Source organism: Brienomyrus brachyistius, chromosome 4, assembly GCF_023856365.1.
Source record: "Brienomyrus brachyistius isolate T26 chromosome 4, BBRACH_0.4, whole genome shotgun sequence".
NCBI lineage: Eukaryota > Metazoa > Chordata > Actinopteri > Osteoglossiformes > Mormyridae > Brienomyrus > Brienomyrus brachyistius.
In genome coordinates this window covers 10,326,308-10,347,063 of record NC_064536.1, presented here as the reverse complement: position 1 = coordinate 10,347,063, position 20,756 = coordinate 10,326,308, and the positions used below count along the sequence as shown (strand labels likewise).

General features: G+C 42.7%; 3 protein-coding genes and 1 long non-coding RNA gene across 5 annotated transcripts in view; 1 reads left to right on the top strand and 3 right to left on the bottom strand.

Moving 5' to 3' along the window:
• Window positions 1-20,756, bottom strand: part of LOC125740252 (tripartite motif-containing protein 16-like) — a 129,803-nt gene that overhangs the window by 31,905 nt on the left and 77,142 nt on the right. The window lies entirely within an intron of this gene.
• Window positions 1-20,756, bottom strand: part of LOC125740251 (tripartite motif-containing protein 16-like) — a 125,855-nt gene that overhangs the window by 90,871 nt on the left and 14,228 nt on the right. The window lies entirely within an intron of this gene.
• The window catches only part of LOC125740249 (tripartite motif-containing protein 16-like), a 56,504-nt gene that overhangs the window by 21,545 nt on the left and 14,203 nt on the right, over window positions 1-20,756 (bottom strand). Inside the window, exon 6 of one of the 2 annotated variants that reach the window (XM_049011159.1) lies at window positions 18,095-19,579. The exons of the other annotated variant lie outside the window; for it this stretch is intronic. Within the exon in view, the coding sequence (XP_048867116.1) occupies window positions 19,044-19,579 (536 nt within the window). The 3' untranslated portion in view covers window positions 18,095-19,043. Of the gene's footprint in view, window positions 1-18,094; window positions 19,580-20,756 lie in introns of those variants that run through there. 2 annotated transcript variants of the gene reach the window in all.
• Window positions 1-20,756, top strand: part of LOC125740255 (uncharacterized) — a 102,718-nt gene that overhangs the window by 74,527 nt on the left and 7,435 nt on the right. The gene's annotated exons all lie outside the window — the stretch shown is intronic.

Sequence of the window (20,756 nt, the reverse complement as noted above, 5' to 3'; positions counted from 1 at the left end):
ACGCACTTCTTAATCTTATCTTATCCTATGTTCTATTCTGTCATATCCATCCATTTAACAAATGGATTTTTCATCCTATTGGGCTTATCCTATTGGGTCCATAGTCTATCCCGGAAGCTATGGGCATGAAGTAGGGAACAACCCAGGACGGGGGACCAGCCCATCGCAGAACACACTCACACACCATTCACTCACACATGCACTCCTATGGGCAATTTAGTAACTCCAATTAGCCTCAGCATGTCTTTGGATTGTGGGGGGAAACCAGAGTACCCAGAAGAGACAACATGGGGAGAACATGCAAACTCCGCATACATGCAACCTAGGCGGAGACTGTCAGAGGTGTGAGACAACAATGCTAACCTGCTAACCACTGCACCACCATGCCGCCCCGTTCTGTCATACAATCTTATCTTAACCTTAACTTATCCTACCTTAGTCTTAACATATGTCATCGTATGTCATACAACCTTATCTTAACTTTATCATAACTTGTTCTATCCTATGTTGTACAATCTTATCTTAACCTTATGTTAACTGATCCTATTTTTATTTCTTAAATATTCCCTCTACCACCCCCCCTTCTGAGGAGGACTGCTTTATTTACAATTAATCTAATCCTATGTTATACAATCTTATCTTAACCTTATGTTAACTGATCCTATTTTTATTTCTTAAATATTCCCTCCACCACCCCCCCTCTGAGGAGGACTGCTTTATTTATAATGCATCTAATCCTATGTTATACATCCATCCATCCATCCATTTTCCAAACCGCTTATCCTATTGGGTCGCGGGGGGTCCGGAGCCTATCCCGGAAGCAACGGGCACGAGTCAAGGAACAACCCAGGATGGGGGGGGCAGCCCATCACAGGGTTGTACAAAAGGCAGAGATTGTTGAAATAGTTCTAAGGAACAATGACATAGGATTAAGGGAAATACAGACAGCTGTAACTGAAAACACCACGGTGTACAGCAAACAGTCAGCATTTGTTTTATCATTTTAAATAAAAGACGTTATATATACAAAATATTAATTCTGTCCAAGGTTAGAGGTGTGCATATGGACGAGTCAATATAGGCCACAACATGTGTGCCCCCACATATATTAGGTATATAAAGACCCCCGTCTAAATGTGCCACATGCAGCATCATTGCGGCATACAGTATTTACCTTTGTTTGAGGACGGTGTGTGTGGCCAAATATGAAGAGAGGGAGTATTTAGAGATCACAGTGATTATTTTCCCAGTGATGATTTGGCCCTGGAACATACCAACAGGAACCGACAGATCAGGGATCCCAGCCCATTCTCAGTTCCATTAAACCTTAGGCTGTGGCTGGTTTTAACCGACTATCAACACAGTGTTTTAATTTTCTCTAGTGTGGATGTTTGGGCCAACATTACAGTGCAATTTGCAACATTGTCCGGCTCCTAATGCTGTCTGCGCTCTTGTTTGCACGCAAACACGCTGCAAATAATACTAGAACTACTGAGCTTTGTATGTTCTGGTGGACTGGGCCGGTGGCTCCCCATCCAGGTGTCCCCTGGTGGGGCCCCTCATGTGGGGGGGCTGTTGTCCAGGTGCTGAAATATATGGAATTGAAATACTGTCCATCTCTTTACAAAAGCAGTTTCGATCTCTGATGCTAGAACTACTAAGCCTGCGCAAATCTCCGTAAATTCCCTAGAACTATTTAGCCTGTGCAAATTTGCGCAGGCATTCAGCTCCATTGTCCTCCTGCTTTTGTTGTGCAAACGCACTAACTACCTGTGAACCCTGGCACATCTGCATTTATTTATTCAGACTCCTGACTCAAATCCATGGCAGCCCAGACCTATGTGTGTGACATGGAAACCTTCACAAAAGCCTGCCATATCTATACAAAATATCCCACACACTGACTAACATGCAAATAGGTAAGACAAACATTCACAAAATATATGGAAACACAAGTGTTTTATTTATAAAAAATAGAGTGAAAACAGAATGAAAAGTTGCTAATAGAATGAAATGAATAGAATGAAAATATACTAACACATCAGTCTCCAATGTATGTCTGTACACAAATGTCATAAGCTGAGTGTAGTCATGGTCCATGGTTGATAACATGCTCGTACACGTACAGAATGAAATAATGACGTTTCCTTTTGATTGGCCATCACTGAATTATAAAACCAAAAGTGAATTTTGTTTTTCTGTGATCTCTCATGCTTTGCATGTTCTCTCCTCTGGCTGTTCATGTAAAAATAGCAAAAATTTAAAAAACAAAAAATGTATCAGTCCCTCAGTTCCAGGTTCATCTCTTCATCATCTTTATGTCTTTTGTCTCAGTGGTTACTCTCCCACACAGTCTGTCTGTCTGTCTGTCTGTCTGTTTCAAAGTCTGTGTTTGCAGCGTTTGCAGACCCAGTGACTATCATCCCTACATTTGGAGCAGGTGATTTTGTGACACTTTACGCAGGCAAACCTGCTGCACTTTCTGTTGCAGCTCTCTTGTACCTGGCACTGAGTTGTCTGTACAGCTCCTGTCACAGCAGCAGCAAACGCTGCAGCAGCCTTCCTCTCTGTCTCCATTGCCTTTTGCTGCATGAATCGGCAACGGAGTTCCTCGGCTAGAAGCGCAATCAGAGAGCAATTGGCACTTCTGGCAGCGTTCCATTGACATGGCAAGTGATGACAGACTGATACTGTAATCAAGGGGCTTTTGTTGGCGTTTCAATGGTATGGACAGCTCAAAGGCCAGCCAGTTAGCACATCAATTTCAATGTGAGGGCAATTGGCACTTTGGCAGCATTCCATTGACATGGCAGTATGGCAGACTGTATGCAAATAGGCCGGCTTTTCACAACATATAAATGCTGTAGGAGTGGCCAAAAGGTGTGACGCTGTCCACTATGACTGTGTATGTAAGGGAGTGGCATTGTTGTTTGCATAACTACAGCACAGTGCTGTGCATAAAAGCAGACCGACCGAGGCGGGAGAATCATTTCTTCTTTGCATCTCTGCAAACGCACATCAGGATGGCCTCCGCATCACTGCCACGCAGGAAGAGCCTCTCCACGCCACAGGCTTTGGCCCTGCTTCAGGAAATGGACGCAGCAGACTCTGACGGAGGCGAGCATTCGTTTGCCCGGCAGCTTGCTGATGCCTCATCGGAAGAGTCCGAAATGGAGATGGAAGAAGAACCCGACATGCCTCCACGGAAGATGCGCCGTGGTACCAGGAAGCCCTGTCCGAGTCAGACAGCAAAAGACAGCACTGTGTGGGTAGAGGAGGACATTGGAAGTCGAACGGCCAGTGCATCAACACATCGCTCGCGCTTCACTATGTGTGCTGGACCCACAGAGTTTGCTAAGGTTTGTCATTCCCATATTACATATGATACTTATATAAACCCATGTATTATTTATATAAACCCATTTAGAGTGAGGTTCATGTAAATTTACCATTCCCTATTTGTTTATCTTCCAACAGCGTAAAATTACAAGCGTGCTCCAAAGCTTCCTCTGCCTGCTAGACGTGGGAATGCTGCAGACCATCACAGAGTGTACAGTCCATCAAGCCCGCAGAACAGAGCCGGACTGGAAGCTGGCAATTAATGAACTGATGGCATTCACTTCTATTCTGTTTGTGAGAGCGATCATGTGTCCCGTTGGTGCCATTACAGATTGCTGGTCGGAAAACTTTCTGGTGCCAGTAATCAAAGAGACAATGTCGCGAGATAGATTCATTTCAATTATGCAACACCTTCGATTTGATGACAAGGACACACGAGCAGAACGGTTGAAAACAGACAGATTTGCTGTGATCTCTGACATCTGGACACGCTTCACTAAGAACTGTGCGGAGAGTTTCACTCCAGGAGAACACATGACCATAGATGAGCAGCTGTTCCCGACCAAGGTTCGTTGTCCATTCACGCAGCATATCGCATCCAACCCGGACATATTTGGGATCAAGTTCTGGATGGCGACGGATTTGGAGACCAAATACGTCTGCAACGTGTCCCCTTACTTGGGAAAGGACCCCAGTCGTCAGAAGGGGGAGAGGCTGGCAGAGAACGTGGTCATGAGCCTGTTGGAGCCATTTCTGGATGATGGGAGAAATGTCACAATGGACAATTTCGTCACCTCACTGTCACTGTCAGACAGACTGCTTCAGCGCAACACGACTCTACTGGGCACAGTGAATAAAGTTTGCCGTGAATTTCCTCTATTGCCGCGCATGTATTCAGTAAGAGCAGCAACACACAGGTGGCCAATAGCTGTATTTTACAACATGCTTGACCTGGCGGCGGTGAATGCCTACGTTCTGTACAAGGCGTGTACAGGGTGGAAAGGAAAAAGAAGATTGTTCCTGAGTCTTCTAGCCAAGGAACTCCGTTGCCGATTCATGCAGCAAAAGGCAATGGAGACAGAGAGGAAGGCTGCTGCAGCGTTTGCTGCTGCTGTGACAGGACCTGTACAGACAACTCAGTGCCAGGTACAAGAGAGCTGCAACAGAAACCGCAGCTGGTTTGCCTGCGTAAAGTGTCACAAGTTCACCTGCGCCAAATGCAGGGACGATAGTCACTGGGTCTGCAAACGGTGCATACACAGACTTTGAAACAGATGGACAGACAGACTGTGTGGGAGAGTAACCACTGAGACAAAAGACATAAAGATGATGAAGAGATGAACCTGGAACTGAGGGACTGATAATATTTTTTTTTGTTACAATTTTTGCTATTTTTACATGAACAACCAGAGCAGAGAACATGCACAGCTGGAGAGATCACAAAATTCAACAAAATTCACTTTTGGTTTTATAATTCAGTGATGGCCAATCAAAATGAAATGTCATTATTTCATTCTGTACGTGTTATCAACCATGGACCATGACTTCACTCAGCTTATGACATTTGTGTACAAACATACATTGGAGACTGATGCATTTCATTCTATTCATTTCATTCTATTAGCAACTTTTCATTCTATTTTCACTCTTTTCTTATTAATAAAACACTTGTATTTCCATATCTTCTGTGAATGTGTGTCTTACATATTTGCAGGTTAGTCAGTGTGTGGAATATTTTGTATAGATATGACAGGCTTTTGTGAAGGTTTCCATGTCACACACATCGGTCTGGGCTGCCATGGATTTGAGTCAGGAGTCTGAATAAATAATTGTGCCAGGGTTCACAGGTAGTTAGTGCGTTTGCACAACAAAAGCAGGAGGACAATGGAGCTGAAGGTCTGTGCAAATATACGCAGGCTAAGTAGTTCTAGGGAATTTACGCAGATTTGCGCAGGCTTAGTAGTTCTGGCATCAGAGATCAAAACTGCTTTTGTAAAGAGATGGACAGTATTTCAATTCCATATATTTCAGCACCTGGACAACAGCCCCCCCACATGAGGGGCCCCACCAGGGGACACCGGACAGGGAGCCACCAGCCCAGTCCACCAGAACATACAAAGCTCAGTAGTTCTAGTATTATTTGCAGCGTGTTTGCGTGCAAATAAATGCAAATGTGCCGGGGTTCACAGGTAATTAGTGTGTTTGCACAACGAAAGCATGAGGACAACGGAGCTGAAGGTCTGAAAAAATATGCGCAGGCTAAGTAGTTCTAGGGAATTTACGCAGATTTGCGTAGGCTTAGCATCGAAAACTGCTTTTGTAAAGAGGTGGACAGTATTTCAGTTCCATATATTTGTGCACCCGGACAACAGCCCCTGTTGGGTATTTTTCCCCTTAATATATGCTGAAAACCAACCAGTCTCTGAACACAGAACAACATGGACAGCTGTGATGACTTTTTACTTGCTGCAAGGGAAGTCTGGTCCAGACTTCAAGGTGTCAGTCTCTCAGTCGAACTCAGCCAACTTTGAAAGAGGAACTCCCCTCGCAGTATCTTTTATTGAGGTACACAAACAGGATATGCAAATAACATTCAACATTGTTTATCACCATGTATGGGGTGGAAATATTCAAGCGACAGTTCTTAAGAAGTGTTATGGCTAAATTAAGATCAAGTTGCTGCAGGGTGTTGTTTCCAAGAATGGCATTTAGCAAAATGACAATAATAAAAGTACATATTTCTCTAACAGCCCCCCCTGGCTCAGTGTGTGTATAAGGTGGCCGAATCCCATGCGCCCCATCCTAGGTGTATCATGGCTAGATGGGCTGTATGGATAACTGAGGTGCATTAAAATTGGGTGAGCAGCAGGGAATGAGCACCCCTCAGCTGGCAGACGGTAGATCCCTACATGTCCCACCCGCCCCAAGGCCCTAATGTTGTATGATGATTATTCTGCAATTAAGACTGAGGGGCAGCACATTGGCCAATGGTAGGGCCTGTGGGCCAGGCCATGTGGCGTAACCCAGCCCCCTGGACATTCCCATCTCTGGACCACTCTGGCAGCCCTCAGCCACCCCTCCTCCTGATGACCAGGACCAGGGAGGCATGGCCCCACTGCATGCGGCAGGCACCCCCCCGGCAGCCAGCTCGGCACCCCATCCACGGAGCCTCGGCCCCAGACCCGCCCACACCGGCATGGCGGTGCAGACGAGCCCGACGGCCTCCCCATCCCACATCCCCCCGAGTGCATCCCCACCCAGGAAGATGAGGCCCCTGAACCTCCTATGCCACCCCCCAGGTCAGACCCGTAACCATTCAGGGACAGTGACCCCCGCCGGTGGGGCACCAGAGACCTGCAATAGCCAGGACGCCCGGCCCCAGCCTCAAGGCTGGAGTGGCGAAGCCTCATTACCGTATTAGTGTATATGATTTATTAGTTATATATTAACCATTTCAGCTCTGTCCATTTTTGAGTGTTTTTTGTATCCCTTGGTATTCAGGCTTATTGCATGATATGTACATGAGTCAGCAACAAGAGTCAGCTGTATATATTTCCTTTCAGCACATTCTGGGCTATTCATACAGCGGGAAAATAAGTATTGAACACGTCACCATTTATCTCAGTAAATATATTTCTAAAGGTGCTACTGGTATGAAATTTTCACCAGATGTCGATAACAACCTATGCAGCACATACATGCAAAGACATCAAACCTTAGATGTCCATCTGCAAAAGGTTCCATCTCCATCCATCCACTATAAGACAAACCATTTACAAATGGAGGGCACTCAGCGTCACACTCAATTTATATTGTTTTTTGTTGTACATCCAAGAATGTAGTACTTAGAGTATTTCCTGGGAATGTATCACCGAGCTTAAACCTGGCTCAACTCAATGGGGGACAAGAATGTTATTGCTGTAGTGCTGATGCAGCCCCTGAACACACAGGCATCACTATTGTAAAATTATCTTGTACGGCACCCAAAGACAAGGATGTGATCTTTGTACCAGTTATATGCTCTGTCAGGACTCCCGGGGAGTCAATAAGAAGTTGAGTGGAGAACGAGTCTAACAGACATGTGATTTTGTTTTGTTTTGATTATTATTTTTATTTAATTGTTTACTAATTATGTGAGAAACAGAGAATAGAAGTGCAGAGACAGAACAGATCATATATGTTAACGTTTTACAGTATCTTAGCTAAAATGTTTTGCATGTATGCATATAATCACTCACAGGAATTCATAGTTAGAAATTAATGCATAACAGCATCCACTGTCATTCTTAAGACGGTAAAAACTGTCTGTATGAGTATGTAGGGTCCGTGTGAGATGTGGTCGTGCAACAGGAAGTCAGAGTTATTCTCCAGAAAGCACATGTTACTGAGCTATCAGCTCACAAGCTATGAACTGTTTCAGATGAGAAACACTGTGTGGTGCAAAGATGATTGTAGGATTCTTCTTCATTTCTGTCATTGCTGTTTTATCAGGTAAGATTCTGCCTTGATACCAGAACAACTTTTATCCTTCAGTAACAATAATATGTAAAACAGACAAATCCAATAACAACTAAAATGTTTAAATAAAATCAATTTAAATGATTTATCTTGCTGCCAATTGCATGGATAAAACAATGCCGAGAGACAGCCCAAGCAGGGGGGCGACACCCCCCCCCCAATAGCCAATTGCTATCTGCTACAGAGTCAAGTGGATAATTTTATGATTTCCATTATTTTCATTAAAGAAGGTATTAATGTAGGCATTTATTAATTTTTGCATAGTTAGTATTTTGTAGTAGAGTGTAAAGCTATATAGTACAATGGAATACAGGCAAAAATATACATTGTAATTTGTACAATATGAATTTTTGCATTTCTATAATGTTCCAGTTTTCCAGTTATAATTTCCCCTAAATGTCATAGTGGTGTTTTAAAATAACAGTGTAAATCTTTTCAATAGTATTTCCATTCTATATATTATGCGTCAATGTATCTCTGTGTATATAGATTTATATATGTAAACATACTAATGCAAATGTAGTCAAATCAGTTGAATTTCAGTGCTTGATTTACTTAGAAATATGTCTGTATGATGGTATTTAAATGTACAAGTAACTGAAACCTAAATATCATTAAAAAGCAGGACCCTACTGCCTTCAAGCAAGCAAACAAACAAACAAATAAATAAGTTTGTATACAGTATATGCATGTATGTATATATATGCTTTGGATAAAATTAAGAGACCACTGTGTATTTCTCAACAATTCTGCATTTTTTAAATCCTGATTCAATCCTGGTTCTACTAGCAGAAATCTACACTGAACAGCAGGTAGCTTCCAGATTCAAAACTTCTAAGACAGCAGAACAAAAATAAGGTGAAGACACTGGAAATGACCAGAAACCAGCCAGGTACAGGGTGGTGCCACTTTATAATGGCAGAGATGGCAGGACATTATCTGACAGTTTCTCATGAATCAGAGGATGACATCAAGTGACCTTCAAACGGAATGGGAAACATTAAGTGCCGGTGTGAAGTGCACTGCCAGGACAGTGTGTGTCAGGCTCCTAGAAGCAGGACTGCAGTCCCAAAAATCAAAGAAGAAGCCTTTCATTAATGAGAAACGGGGAATTCACAGTGTGAGTCACACCCATAAATTGCTAACTTAGTAAAAAAATATTTTTTTCCAGAGCTATATACAGTGTTGCTTGAAAGTTTGTGAACTATCCAAACATGGTTATTGTTTTCTAAAAATAAAATTAAATAACCTCATAAGGTTGATTATTAAATGAATATCCATCCATTCATATTCCAAACTGCTTATCCTACTGGGTCACAGGGGGTACGGAGCCTATCCCTGAAGCTATAGGCACGAGGCAGGGAACAACCCAGAATGGGGGGCCATCGCCGGGCACAGTCACACACCATTCACATGCACTCCTAAGGGTAATTTAGTAACTCCAATCTTTGGACTGTCGGGGGAAACCGGAGGAGACGACATGGGGAGAACATGCAAACTCCGCATACATGCAACCCAGGCAGAAACTCTCAGAGGTGTGAGGCAACTGTGCTAACCTGCTAACCACTCATGCACTCCTATGGGCAATTTATCAAGTCCAATTTGCCTCAGCATGTATGGACACATGTGTGTGGACATATGTAACCCAGGCGGAGACTCGAACCTGGGTCCCAGAGGTGTGAGGCAACAGTGCTGACCACTGCACCACCATGCCACCCCCTTGGACATTTAAATCACAATTTGTAAAGCAGACCTTCCAAATAAGGGATACACAGAAAAAAGGGATACATTTCCATTATTTATTCAATGAAAGTAATTTCTCTCTCAAAAAACAGAAAATCTGGTACAGTATGTGCAAAAGTATGTGAATCAGTAGCTTCTGGCACCTCCTTTTGCAGCCATTACTTCAACCAAACGACTTCTGTAACCATGAACCAGTGTCTCACATTTTTGCCCACTACATCTGGCATGTACCGCCCGCTTCAGATCTTGCCACAACATTTACAGTATTTACTGTATATGGGATTGACGTCCGAGCTTTAATGCTGAGTGCCCTCCATTTGTAAATGATTTGTCTTGCAGTGGTTGGATGGAGCTGGAACCTTTTGGAGATGGTCTTGTAGCCTTAACCAGACTGATGGGCTGTCACCACCTTATTCCTGATGTCCTCAGATGTCTCCTTTCCTCTCAGCATTGTTGATCTGTGTGCTTTATGCTTTGGCACGACAGTAGTTTGGGTTGGTTTCCTCTCTCTATTAATCAGTGCTGCTCAAAACCTGTCCTAATGATGTCTCATTAACTATTTAGTTCAAATACTTCTGCACATACTCTGATTAAATGTTTCACGTAGTCTACTGCCTATTTTCACAGGTCCCTTAAAACAGGTTCGTAGGAATTGATGAATATAAATCTGATATTTCATATATAAAACCTGATGATGATAAAATAAAAAAATCATGGTAAAACAATAGAAAATTCTAAACTACTCAAGGGGTTCACAAACTTTCAAGCAGCACTATATTCACGCAATTTATATACTCATTTGAAAAAAGAAGAAGAATCTGAGGTCCTCCTGCTGTAAGTATGAAAAGCCTTTGCTTGTTAACACTTGCTACATGACCACACTTTTCGATTATTGCTACAGCCAAGCAGACCTTTCGGCTGGTGCTACAGCTTACAGCAGGAGTGCCTCCACTTCTTTAGTGTTTCTCAGATGACATTCAAAGCCCCAACTTGTTGAGCACCCTGCATGTTTATGAGGATTGGTAGTATTTCTCTGAGCCAGGGAAGCAAAACCTTCCTCTTTGTTTAGTATCATGCAATCATTAGTTTCATTTATGTCTTTAGAAATGCACAGGATGCAGCAATGGAAAAATTATTCTACTAGTGTTAAACCACATATACTAGGTTAAAACCACATATACTAGGTTTAAACCACATATATTAGGTATAAATAAGTTGGGAATCCAAAATTTATTGTTAAATGTAAATGGATACATTTTAATAAAGTTAAATTTCTTTTTGTTAAAAATATGGCATTACTGTCAAATGAATTATATAATGTTATTATTATATATATTGTATTATATGCTTATATACACTTAATGTTCTCTTTATGTATTGCTTGTGGTAAAAATAATCTAAATTGTATTTATATTTAGCTTATATAAAATTATATTTTCTAATAAATGTAACAGATAGACGTTGAATTACTAAAACAAACTGTCTTGAATGAAGGCAGTATGCTGCCGAGTTTTTAGTTAAATTTGGATTTTCATGTCAGCTCCTAGGGGCGGCATGGTGGCACAGTGGTTAGCACTGTTGCCTCACACCTCTGGGACCTGGGTTCAAATCTCCGCCTGGGTCACATGTGTGTGGAGTTTGCATGTTCTCCCCATGTCGTCGTGGGGTTTCCTCCGGGTACTCCGGTTTCCCCCCACAGTCCAAAGACATGCTGAGGCTAATTGGACATGCTAAATTGCCCATATGTGTGTGTGTGTGTGAGTGTGCCCTGCGATGGGCTGGCCCCCCATCCTGGGTTGTTCCCTGCCTCGTGCCCATAGCTTCCAGGATAGGCTCCAGACCCCCCGCGACCCAGTAGGATAAGCGGTTTGGAAAATGCATGGATGGATATATAATATATGTTAGAATGTTTAATTTTGTTACATGCTCGGCTTTCTGAAAACTCTAATATTGCATTTGGCCATGTAGAGACATGTGACTTATTACAGCCTAGAGGCTGACAATTTTTCAGGAATCCTGTGAGTTGGGAGTCAATTTCAGTATTAATCAAGGGACCAGGACGGGATGGGAAAGTCAATGGAAGCGGGTGGGAATCATATTAATAGACCAGTTTTTATATGATGATCTACTGTAAGTTAATGCTGTTTTTTAACACAATGCTAGCTCATTGCCTTTTTAAGTCTTCAAAACTCTCCTGTCTGCTAGTAGCTGGTTGCTGGTAGCCAACACCACCTGACCAGTGCAACACATGATGTAGGCTTTGATTTTGCATGGCGCACTCATAATATAAATGGAGTCAGAGCCAGACAAGATAGTGATGCAACAACGATCCTAATATCTCACTGTCAGAGCTTTCAGGCGTGTCAGATCGAGAGTTATTGTAATAAAATGGAGTACGCTGTTTGTAAGATGTGCAAAATACTTACAATGTGAATGCAGTGTGATAGACCGGCCATGTGCACTGAGTATAAGGTGAACAGTTGTATAGCAACAGCAATATGTACTTGCTTGTCGAGTTAGAGTTGTACAGCAACAGAAGACTGCTGGTGTGTTTGGTTAGAATACGTGCCTGGCGAGTGTGGATTCAGTTGCAGGGAGTGTTGCTGCATGGTTGTAGTTGTGTGTGTGTCTGGTCTTATTGTGACTTGGTGGAAAACCATAGCCTAGCTGATTAGTAGGTTTGCAATCTTAAAACCTTCCCTTCATTGGGATGAAATGGACATTTTATTTGTAAGAGTGGGACAGGATAGGAGTGAAAATCCACTGTAATACCTCTAATACAGCCCTCAAGAGGACATGCACTTATGTGTACTTAAGTCAGTGGGTGAATGCACTTAAGAGTCATTTACATGCAATATGCCCATATTTTTGTATACATCTGGCCAAAATGCGTAAATCACCTAAGTGCACTTAAGTCGATGGGAGAATACGCTTAAGTTAAAAAACACGCAGCTTTGCCCTTTTTTTTACTTAAGTGCATGGGAGAATCAACCTCAAGATAAATAATTCCATGTTAAACAGTCTTGAATTACCAAAAGTATTCATAAATCCACATGGAGATACAAAACAAAGATATACAGACACACTTTAACCACTGCAGATAACATGTATCCATTCTGTCTCTCCGTTAAGGTTCTCCAGACCTGTCAGTGAGGGACATCATGGTGAATGGTGAGGAGGGCGGTACTGTCACTGTCCAGTGTCTCTACAGTGACAAATACAAGTACATCAGGAAGACATGGTGCAGGAGAAACATGGAGAAGCCCTGTTTACAAATATGGCGCAGAACAGAGACTTTCGACAGAAACAGAACTAAACTGCATGTCAATAATGTACAAAGAATCATGACTGTAACTCTGACCAGACTGGAGATGAAGGACACAGACTGGTACTGGTGTGGTGTGGGAGACTTAAACTTCCCCGTTCATTTTACTGTTTCTCATCAAACACAGAGTAAGCTAAACACTGAACAAAGCATGACTCTCAAATAGATATGATAATAATGTTACACTGATTGACTATCAATTTAATACTCATAAATCATATTCATATTTTAAATCTATGCTAGGGTTCCTTCGAGTTGTCCAGTTTCCCCCATAGGCCATAAAGTTGTCACAGTGAATTGGAGTTACCATATTGTAGGTGTGAATCTGTGAGTGAGTGTGTGTACATGTGCCCTGTGATGGGTTGGCACTCCATCTTGGGCTATTATGTGCCTTGCGCTCTTAGCTTCTGGGATAAGCTCCAGCCTCTGCAACAGGGCCGGCGTCAGAGTGGATCTACCAGGCTGGCATCTAACTGACTATGGGGGGGCACTATCGATCGTGAACTATATTCATATGAGCGACACTAGAGGTTGACAATTTTTCATGACTCCCGTGGGTCACGGGATTCCCAGCGATGTTCACGTTAGCTGCCATCAATAACAAAAAAAGACCCAGACAGGCGGTCAGTCATCATAACAGCCCCCTATACTGTCATGCCAACCTTATAATCACAGGACTAATGAAAAGTAAACAAGCACCTTTCATATGCATCCCTTGTGATGCATAAAACGCAAACGCAGCGCAATGATTCGTTCAGACTGAACGCAGGAACAGCTTACCGTTGATTAGGCTTCCCATGAGTGACGCAGCTCAAACTCCATCAGGGTCTCAACTTTGATATATATTTTTTTACACACCCTTATGAGTTTTGAGAATTGAGTTTTGAGAAATTGAGTATTGGTTTTCACAATGTTTGCTGCTTCAGTGTTTGTAGATCTTCATGTCAGATAGTGTGGTAAACTAAAGTATAATTACAGGTATATCATAAGTGTCAAATTATATCATAAGTGTTGAATTATATTAAGTTTGTGCAAAAAGTCAATATTTGCAGTGTTGGCCCTTTTCAAGACCTCTGCCATTCACCCTGGCAGGCTGTCGATAAACTAACAGGACATAAATATGTATAACACTAGGATATGCTATGTACAGTACATAATACTTGATAATGATAGTATGTTACTGGTTTATGTCATTACAAAAAATATAGTTTTCATCATTATTTTACAGTGTATTCTTACTCCTTCTACTTTGCCACATGTAACTGTAACACTGTCACATCAGCAAACTCTCAACATTGTTCTTAGCATTGTAGCAAGAGCATTGTACTTATTTTGTATTTCGGTCAACAAATGATGTTAAAATCCTAGCTTCATCCGGCAGCTTTTTATCATGAACTCCAGTGAGCAAACTGAGCAGCTCATAAGTGCACAAGCCTCTTGCCCATTTCAGTATCACAGTTTGCATAATGTTGTTTAGTACTTCCCTGCTAACCTGGTCTACAGTATGTTTCCTAAATGCATAGTTGCTAAAAATGTTAGCAACTTCCATAGTTGGAACCATGCAGTCAAATGATTTCAACTATTTAAGTTCCTAATGGGGGCTTTTGGGAAACATACCCCTAAATAGGATTTATATTCTTAGCCTACTAGTAATAAATAACCTTACATCAATAGCTGTAAGTATATATTTTTCTGCTCACTGTGGGTGCATGTCCCTCGAGAGAGAAAATATATGTTGCAGGTTGTGCAGAATCAATTGGACTTGAAAGTGGGGTGTGTATGTTAAGTTTGGGGGTGTAGGTAAGACTGTGATGCAACTGTCGTAACCAGGCTGGATGCACGGAGCAGGAGCACGTTGGACTGGGTAGTATGTTTAATGGGGAATTGGAGCAGGAACATGGAAACAAGCCAAAAATACACAACACCTCAGCAGACTCGACACAAACAAACAAACAAACAAACAAATTAATTTTTGTATAGCACAGTATCACGACATAACATCGTCTCAAAGCGCTTTACAGCATCCTCACCCAAAGCCCCCAGTGAGCAAGCCAAAGGCGACAGTGGCAAGGAAAAACTTCCAAGAAGGAAGAAACTTTGGGAGGGACCAGACTCAAAGGGGGAGCCCATCCTCCAGGGACCGGCAGGGAGAGTCAAATAGGAGAGATGGTTAAGTGCCAAGTCACACTGTCCAAATCATAAGATGTGGGAGATGACACAGGCAGAACGGCGAGCCAGATGCAGGGACGTCATTGGTAGTGGCGACGTCACATGTAGCAGGGTGTGCTGGACATCTTGGTAGATTGAGGTCTCCAGGCAGCACCGCCCAGGAGGAGTATGGGAAATAAAATGTACAATTAGTTAAAGTAGAGGAGGCTATAGGCAGTGCTAACAGTTAGGTGAGTGCAATATGAAGTGCAATGTGCAAGCTCCGGCAGATATGGCTATGGCAGCATCAGTAGGAGGGAGAGGCAGGTGGGAGTGCAGGCATGGGGAGTCCCTGAAATGTCAGCACTCCAATTCCACAAGGGATTGTGAAGCTAGAGTGACAGCACTGACAGTCCAGTTTATCCAAAGCCAATGGCACCGATCCCCACCCAGCTCTACACCTCACACTATAGGTCTGACTGGGAGTGAGCTGGAGCTAGAACTAGTGTCCCTATACGCTAAATTAAACAGGTGGGTTTTTAGTCTAGACTTTATTATTGAGAGTGAGCCTGAAACCCGCACATTCGGTGGAAGACCATTCCACAGCTGAGGAGCTCTGTAGGAGAAAGCTCTGCAGCCTGCCGTGCCGTGCAGTAGACAATCGGACTTCAATGGCAGACCTAGGGAAACGTACTCGAATGCGGAACAAAATACACAGAACTAATCGGAAATTACACGAAACGACTGGTAAATGCGGGGATTTCACACGAGGTTAACGAGGGGGCGTGGCACACAGGAGGATTGGACGAGCAGGGCATGACAATAACAGTCTAGGATTTTTGAATCAGCCTGTTTTACTACCTTCTTTTGCATGCGTGGGATTCATTTTTGAAAAGGACAACAACAGTGTTTGAGATTCCCAATATGTCAGTTCTATGCACTGAACCCTCCTTATTTAGCTATGCCGAGGTTAAGTCATACTTTCATTGTATAGCACCTTTGTGGCAAATTGCCTATCAAACATTGCAAGCACACTTTGATTTGTCCTTCATATGAGTGACAACATGTTTGGAAATTACATAACAAACCAGCTTCTTTCTTTTCTGCTTTTCCAGCCAAAACCACAGCAGCGTAATGACTCTGGAGATGAAGTGAGCTACAACTCTTTAGCAATCTAACTCAAATAGGTGAGTTAACTGCACTGCCCTCTAGCTGTCAGGTACACGATCGCACTGATGAATTAGTATCATTGTATTTAAAACTTGTGAATGCTAGTGTCCATAAATGCTGGTGAAAATCAACTTTACAGTGAATGAGCCAGAAAATCCTCAGATACACACAGAGTCAGGTTCCGATATTATATGTAATCATACTGTAACCTGTGTAGCATCAGCTTTTGTCCTCTGTCTTTCTTTTCCTGGCTTTTTGGGTGATTTCATTCCTTTAATCTTCTATTAGGACAAAATTGTCTCTGACATCTTCTTGAGACTGACTTAGATGATGCTGCCTGTTTTAGGTCTCAAAGAAACAGAAAAATATTTAGATAATGTTCAATTTATGTATAAAATTAACAACGAAGGGAAAATGGACTTTCACGAGACACCATGGTTTAAACAGTGATGTAAGTGTGTTACTTTATTTGTATTTCTGTGTCCTTTAGGTGACCTTTAACTCCCTGTCTCTTCATAGGAGTCGTGACTGAAAAGAGGAAAATACAGAGAGATCATGATTCACCAAGAAGGAGCCTCACCTTATGTATTTTTTTGATGTCGTCATATTCCAAAGTTGATTATACATGTACTGGGCACAGTTATGGACCCCTGCATGTCACTCCCCCAACATGCTGACCTTGTGTTTAAAATGGCCCAACAGCTCCTACACCTTCCACACAGGCTTATGAGTTTTAATTTTGGTCATTTATTGGTTCTGTCCTCATTATTAATCTGACATGCTGTAAATCTCTTATTGTTAAACTCAAATCAAACGTTTCTCAGGTTGTTAATCAGGCCAGATAACAGAAGCAGCTCAGCTTTCACTGCCTGAGTTGTTCTCCCTTGATCAGTCTCTAGGAAAGACACCCTTATGATACAGGACTCACTGCACGACCCAGTTTTATGTGTGAAAAACGGCAACAAAACCATGTGCAGGTTTGGCAGGAAATATCAGGCGAAACATCAACACAAGCAGATGCCTTACATATTAAATGGATGGGAGCAGAAAGAGCTGTGGGCATAAACGGACTCAGACCCGGGATGGTTGGATTGTCAGGGGTGATTTATTAACAAAGAGCACAAACAGGAGAGAACAGAACAGAAAAGGAGAATGAAACACTGATGCAGAGCCGAAGCCGGCGTGCTGGCTGCCACAGGATCGATTCCTCCCCCATTAGCCGGGGACCCACCTTATACACCCACCCCCAGGGGAACAAGTGCACCACGTCTAAATTAGACAGGGGGGAGAGAAACAAACACGCCGCCAGCAGAGGCAGCAGCACAGAATGTGGAGCTCGTCACTAGAGGGAGTAAGAATCCACCTTCCCATTGTGTTCAGGGGTATATCTGTATTACTGCAGTGCCACTGTGAGTGTATTGTGGGTTATATTGTGGCTGAGAATCTTATTCCTAAACTGTGTGGAATAAAAAAAGGACTATATATATATATACAGTACTGTGCAAAAGTCTTAGGCAGTCACATAAACTTTAAATGATATCCATGTTTAAACGTATGTTATTATGTCTGTGTTATTATTTGCCCTTAACCATTTCAAAATCTCTCCTAAAGTCATCCCAGTATTGGCAGTATTTTCAATATACTCATGTATTTTTTGACATGACCACTAGCACACCTCATATAGCTAATCAATACCTCAGTGACTTTTCAAAACTAGTTTCATTAATTGAGCTGGTGGTGAAATTGAAGAAATACATGAAATGGCCGAGGTGAACCTGAGGAGAGGTTTAGGAACCATATTGGTGTTCATCTAGCCATCCAACAAGATATCAGTAACTTTTTTGAAAACATAAGAAATTCCTTTTAGTTTTTTTGTTTTACTCATAATTTGCATATGTTCTAATATAAAATTTTGTTTTTCATACTGAGAAAATATACATTTACTACCCAGATAAATAGCTTTAAACATTTCCTATGACTGCCTAAGACTTTTGCACAGTACTGTATATATCTCAGGATTCCTAATGAAACAGGATTTATGTGTTTTTTCTGATAATTGGTAATCACCTACACTACTTCATTGATGATCAGGTGCCTTTCTGTTGTTGTTGTACTAACGTGCCTTATTAAGATTTTATGTTATTCATGTTTACTTAGTTAATATATGATTAATTTGATTATATTATCTTTACTAAGTTACCTTAGGACCGCTGTAGGTTTTGAGTTAATAAACTGTCTGCCGTCTGCCGCCCCCTGCTGGCCAAAGCGTCGCCGCTGCGATATCAGGCTGCTGCGCTCAGTGAGCAGAGAGCGCGGATTAAGTCTGTTACTCAGTTACGTTCTGGGCAGCGCGGAACCGGGACATTAATGGGATAGAATAGGAAGCCTTTATTGTCAGTGTACAGGTAGCACATACAATATATAGACAGAAATATAAAATATACATATAGAGGGGAGGGGAAAAGCTCCCCCCACTCATCAGGCTTAGATTTCATTACATTTTATTTTATTCAGAATCAGAATGAACTCTATTGGTACAACTGCATGTACTATGAATTTGTTTTGGCAGTTTAGGTGCATTTACAGACAACATAGAACATAAGTCAGAGAAAAAGAGTAATTTTCCATGTTTGTTCAGCTTACAGAACCCAATTACTTATTTTATTAACATACGTCACACTTCATACAGAGTAAAAAGGGTTATACTGGTTATAAAGCAGAGATTTTACCTTTTTGCCGTGGAGAAGCAGCGACATGTGACTCTGATACGGTAAAAATGATTCCTCCAGCACACAGTGAGCTATCCCAGCATGCACAGCGACACGGAGGAGTTTGGATAATAAACCAAAAACCCTGGATAGAGGCGTTCAGTGAATGAGGAGGTGAAGCTGTACAGGAGGGTCAGTCCATCAGAGGAGACTCTGTAGAAGGACAGAGTACCAGCCGCCCGGTCCAGATACACTCCTACTCTGCGGGAGCCTGAGGGCTTTATGGGTATGACAGTCCGTTTATTATTGTGATAGACAGAGTAACTGTGAGGAGAGCAGCACAGCACCCATGACTTGTCATTGAATCCAAGCAGACAGTCATAACTCCCTCCTTTCCTCCTGATTCCTTTATAAGTCACTCCTATCCAGGCTCCTTCTCCACTCCACTCAGCCTCCCAGTAACAGCGACCAGTCAGACTCTCTCTGCACAGAACTTGGGGGTACCAGTCAAATCTCTCTGGATGATCAGGATATGGCTGCTCTGCCCCCAGTGTCACCTTCCTGTTCCCCCCTGACAGAGACAGTTCTCTGTTTGCTGTGTTGGGGTCCAGCGTCAGCTGGCAGGAGTCTGTAGGCAAGAGGAAGAGCGACTAATCCCATGACGAAGCCCAGCATCTCCATCATTATCACTGTCACACCTCATACACTCACTCACACAGAACTCGCTCCAATACACACATTTTATTCCCAATATACTCATGTAGCCGCCCGAGTCTGCGGCGCTCCGGCTGCCCCCTGCGCTGTGAGACACGCCGCGCTGAGAGACTCGCTGGGGCCGAACTGCAATATAGCCTGCGCTCTATTATTCTGTACGATGCATAAAATATGAAAAGTCAAATATGTGAAATACCTCAGGAAATGTTGGACGCCCGCGCGACGCCGGCGGGAAGACGCGCCAAAATGATGCGCGTGTTAAACTAATAGGCTTAATTACAGGTAAATAAAATTACAAACAGCATTCATCAAACATATTAACCATAAAATTACACAACAAAGATTACCACTAAAAGTGAGTTTGTTTTTAGGTCATAATATGAATTTCTTTTAATCCACTTTGGACACACACCTCTCTCCAGCAGCGCGCCGACGCGACGCTCCCAACGCGGACGCATCTCGCTGGTTCTCCGCAAAGCGCATCACTCGCGTATTACACCGCGTATGCGTACATGGAAACGTTCATTTCTCTGGTCAAGCTGTGTACTTTGCACATGCGCACGTGTCCTATTTAAGTATTATTAGTAAATTATTATTCTGATATTCCCTGCACACGTACTACAGCCGCGAGGTCTGTGTATGTTTCCCTACGTTTTACAAATTCAGAGCGGCAGTTCACGGGGCTGCCAACTTTGATCAACTGGCTTGCGTGAGATTGTCATTTCGGGGCAAGTCTGCACATATATGCATACGCATTTATATGTATGTAACAGTTTTATTACCTTGAAAATTGGCTGTAGGGTTTGCAAACTACCCCAATCCTCATCAAAATCATCTATGTTGGCGTTTGAAGACAGATCTGGAGTGCGGCAGGCGGTCGTCCGCGGAGGAGTAAAATGCATCATAAAAGTTCAGACACACACGTCCGCCTGTACGCGCGCGGAGAGGTACCAGTCTGGCCGCCACGTGTTTTCTGTGTAGATTCCGGCTGAGTCTGCGCGCCTACATGAAGATTACAAGACGCATGCGCGATGTGCAGTACCACCAGAAATTGGGGTGGCAGTATGGTCACGTTTTGTCACGGAACATTG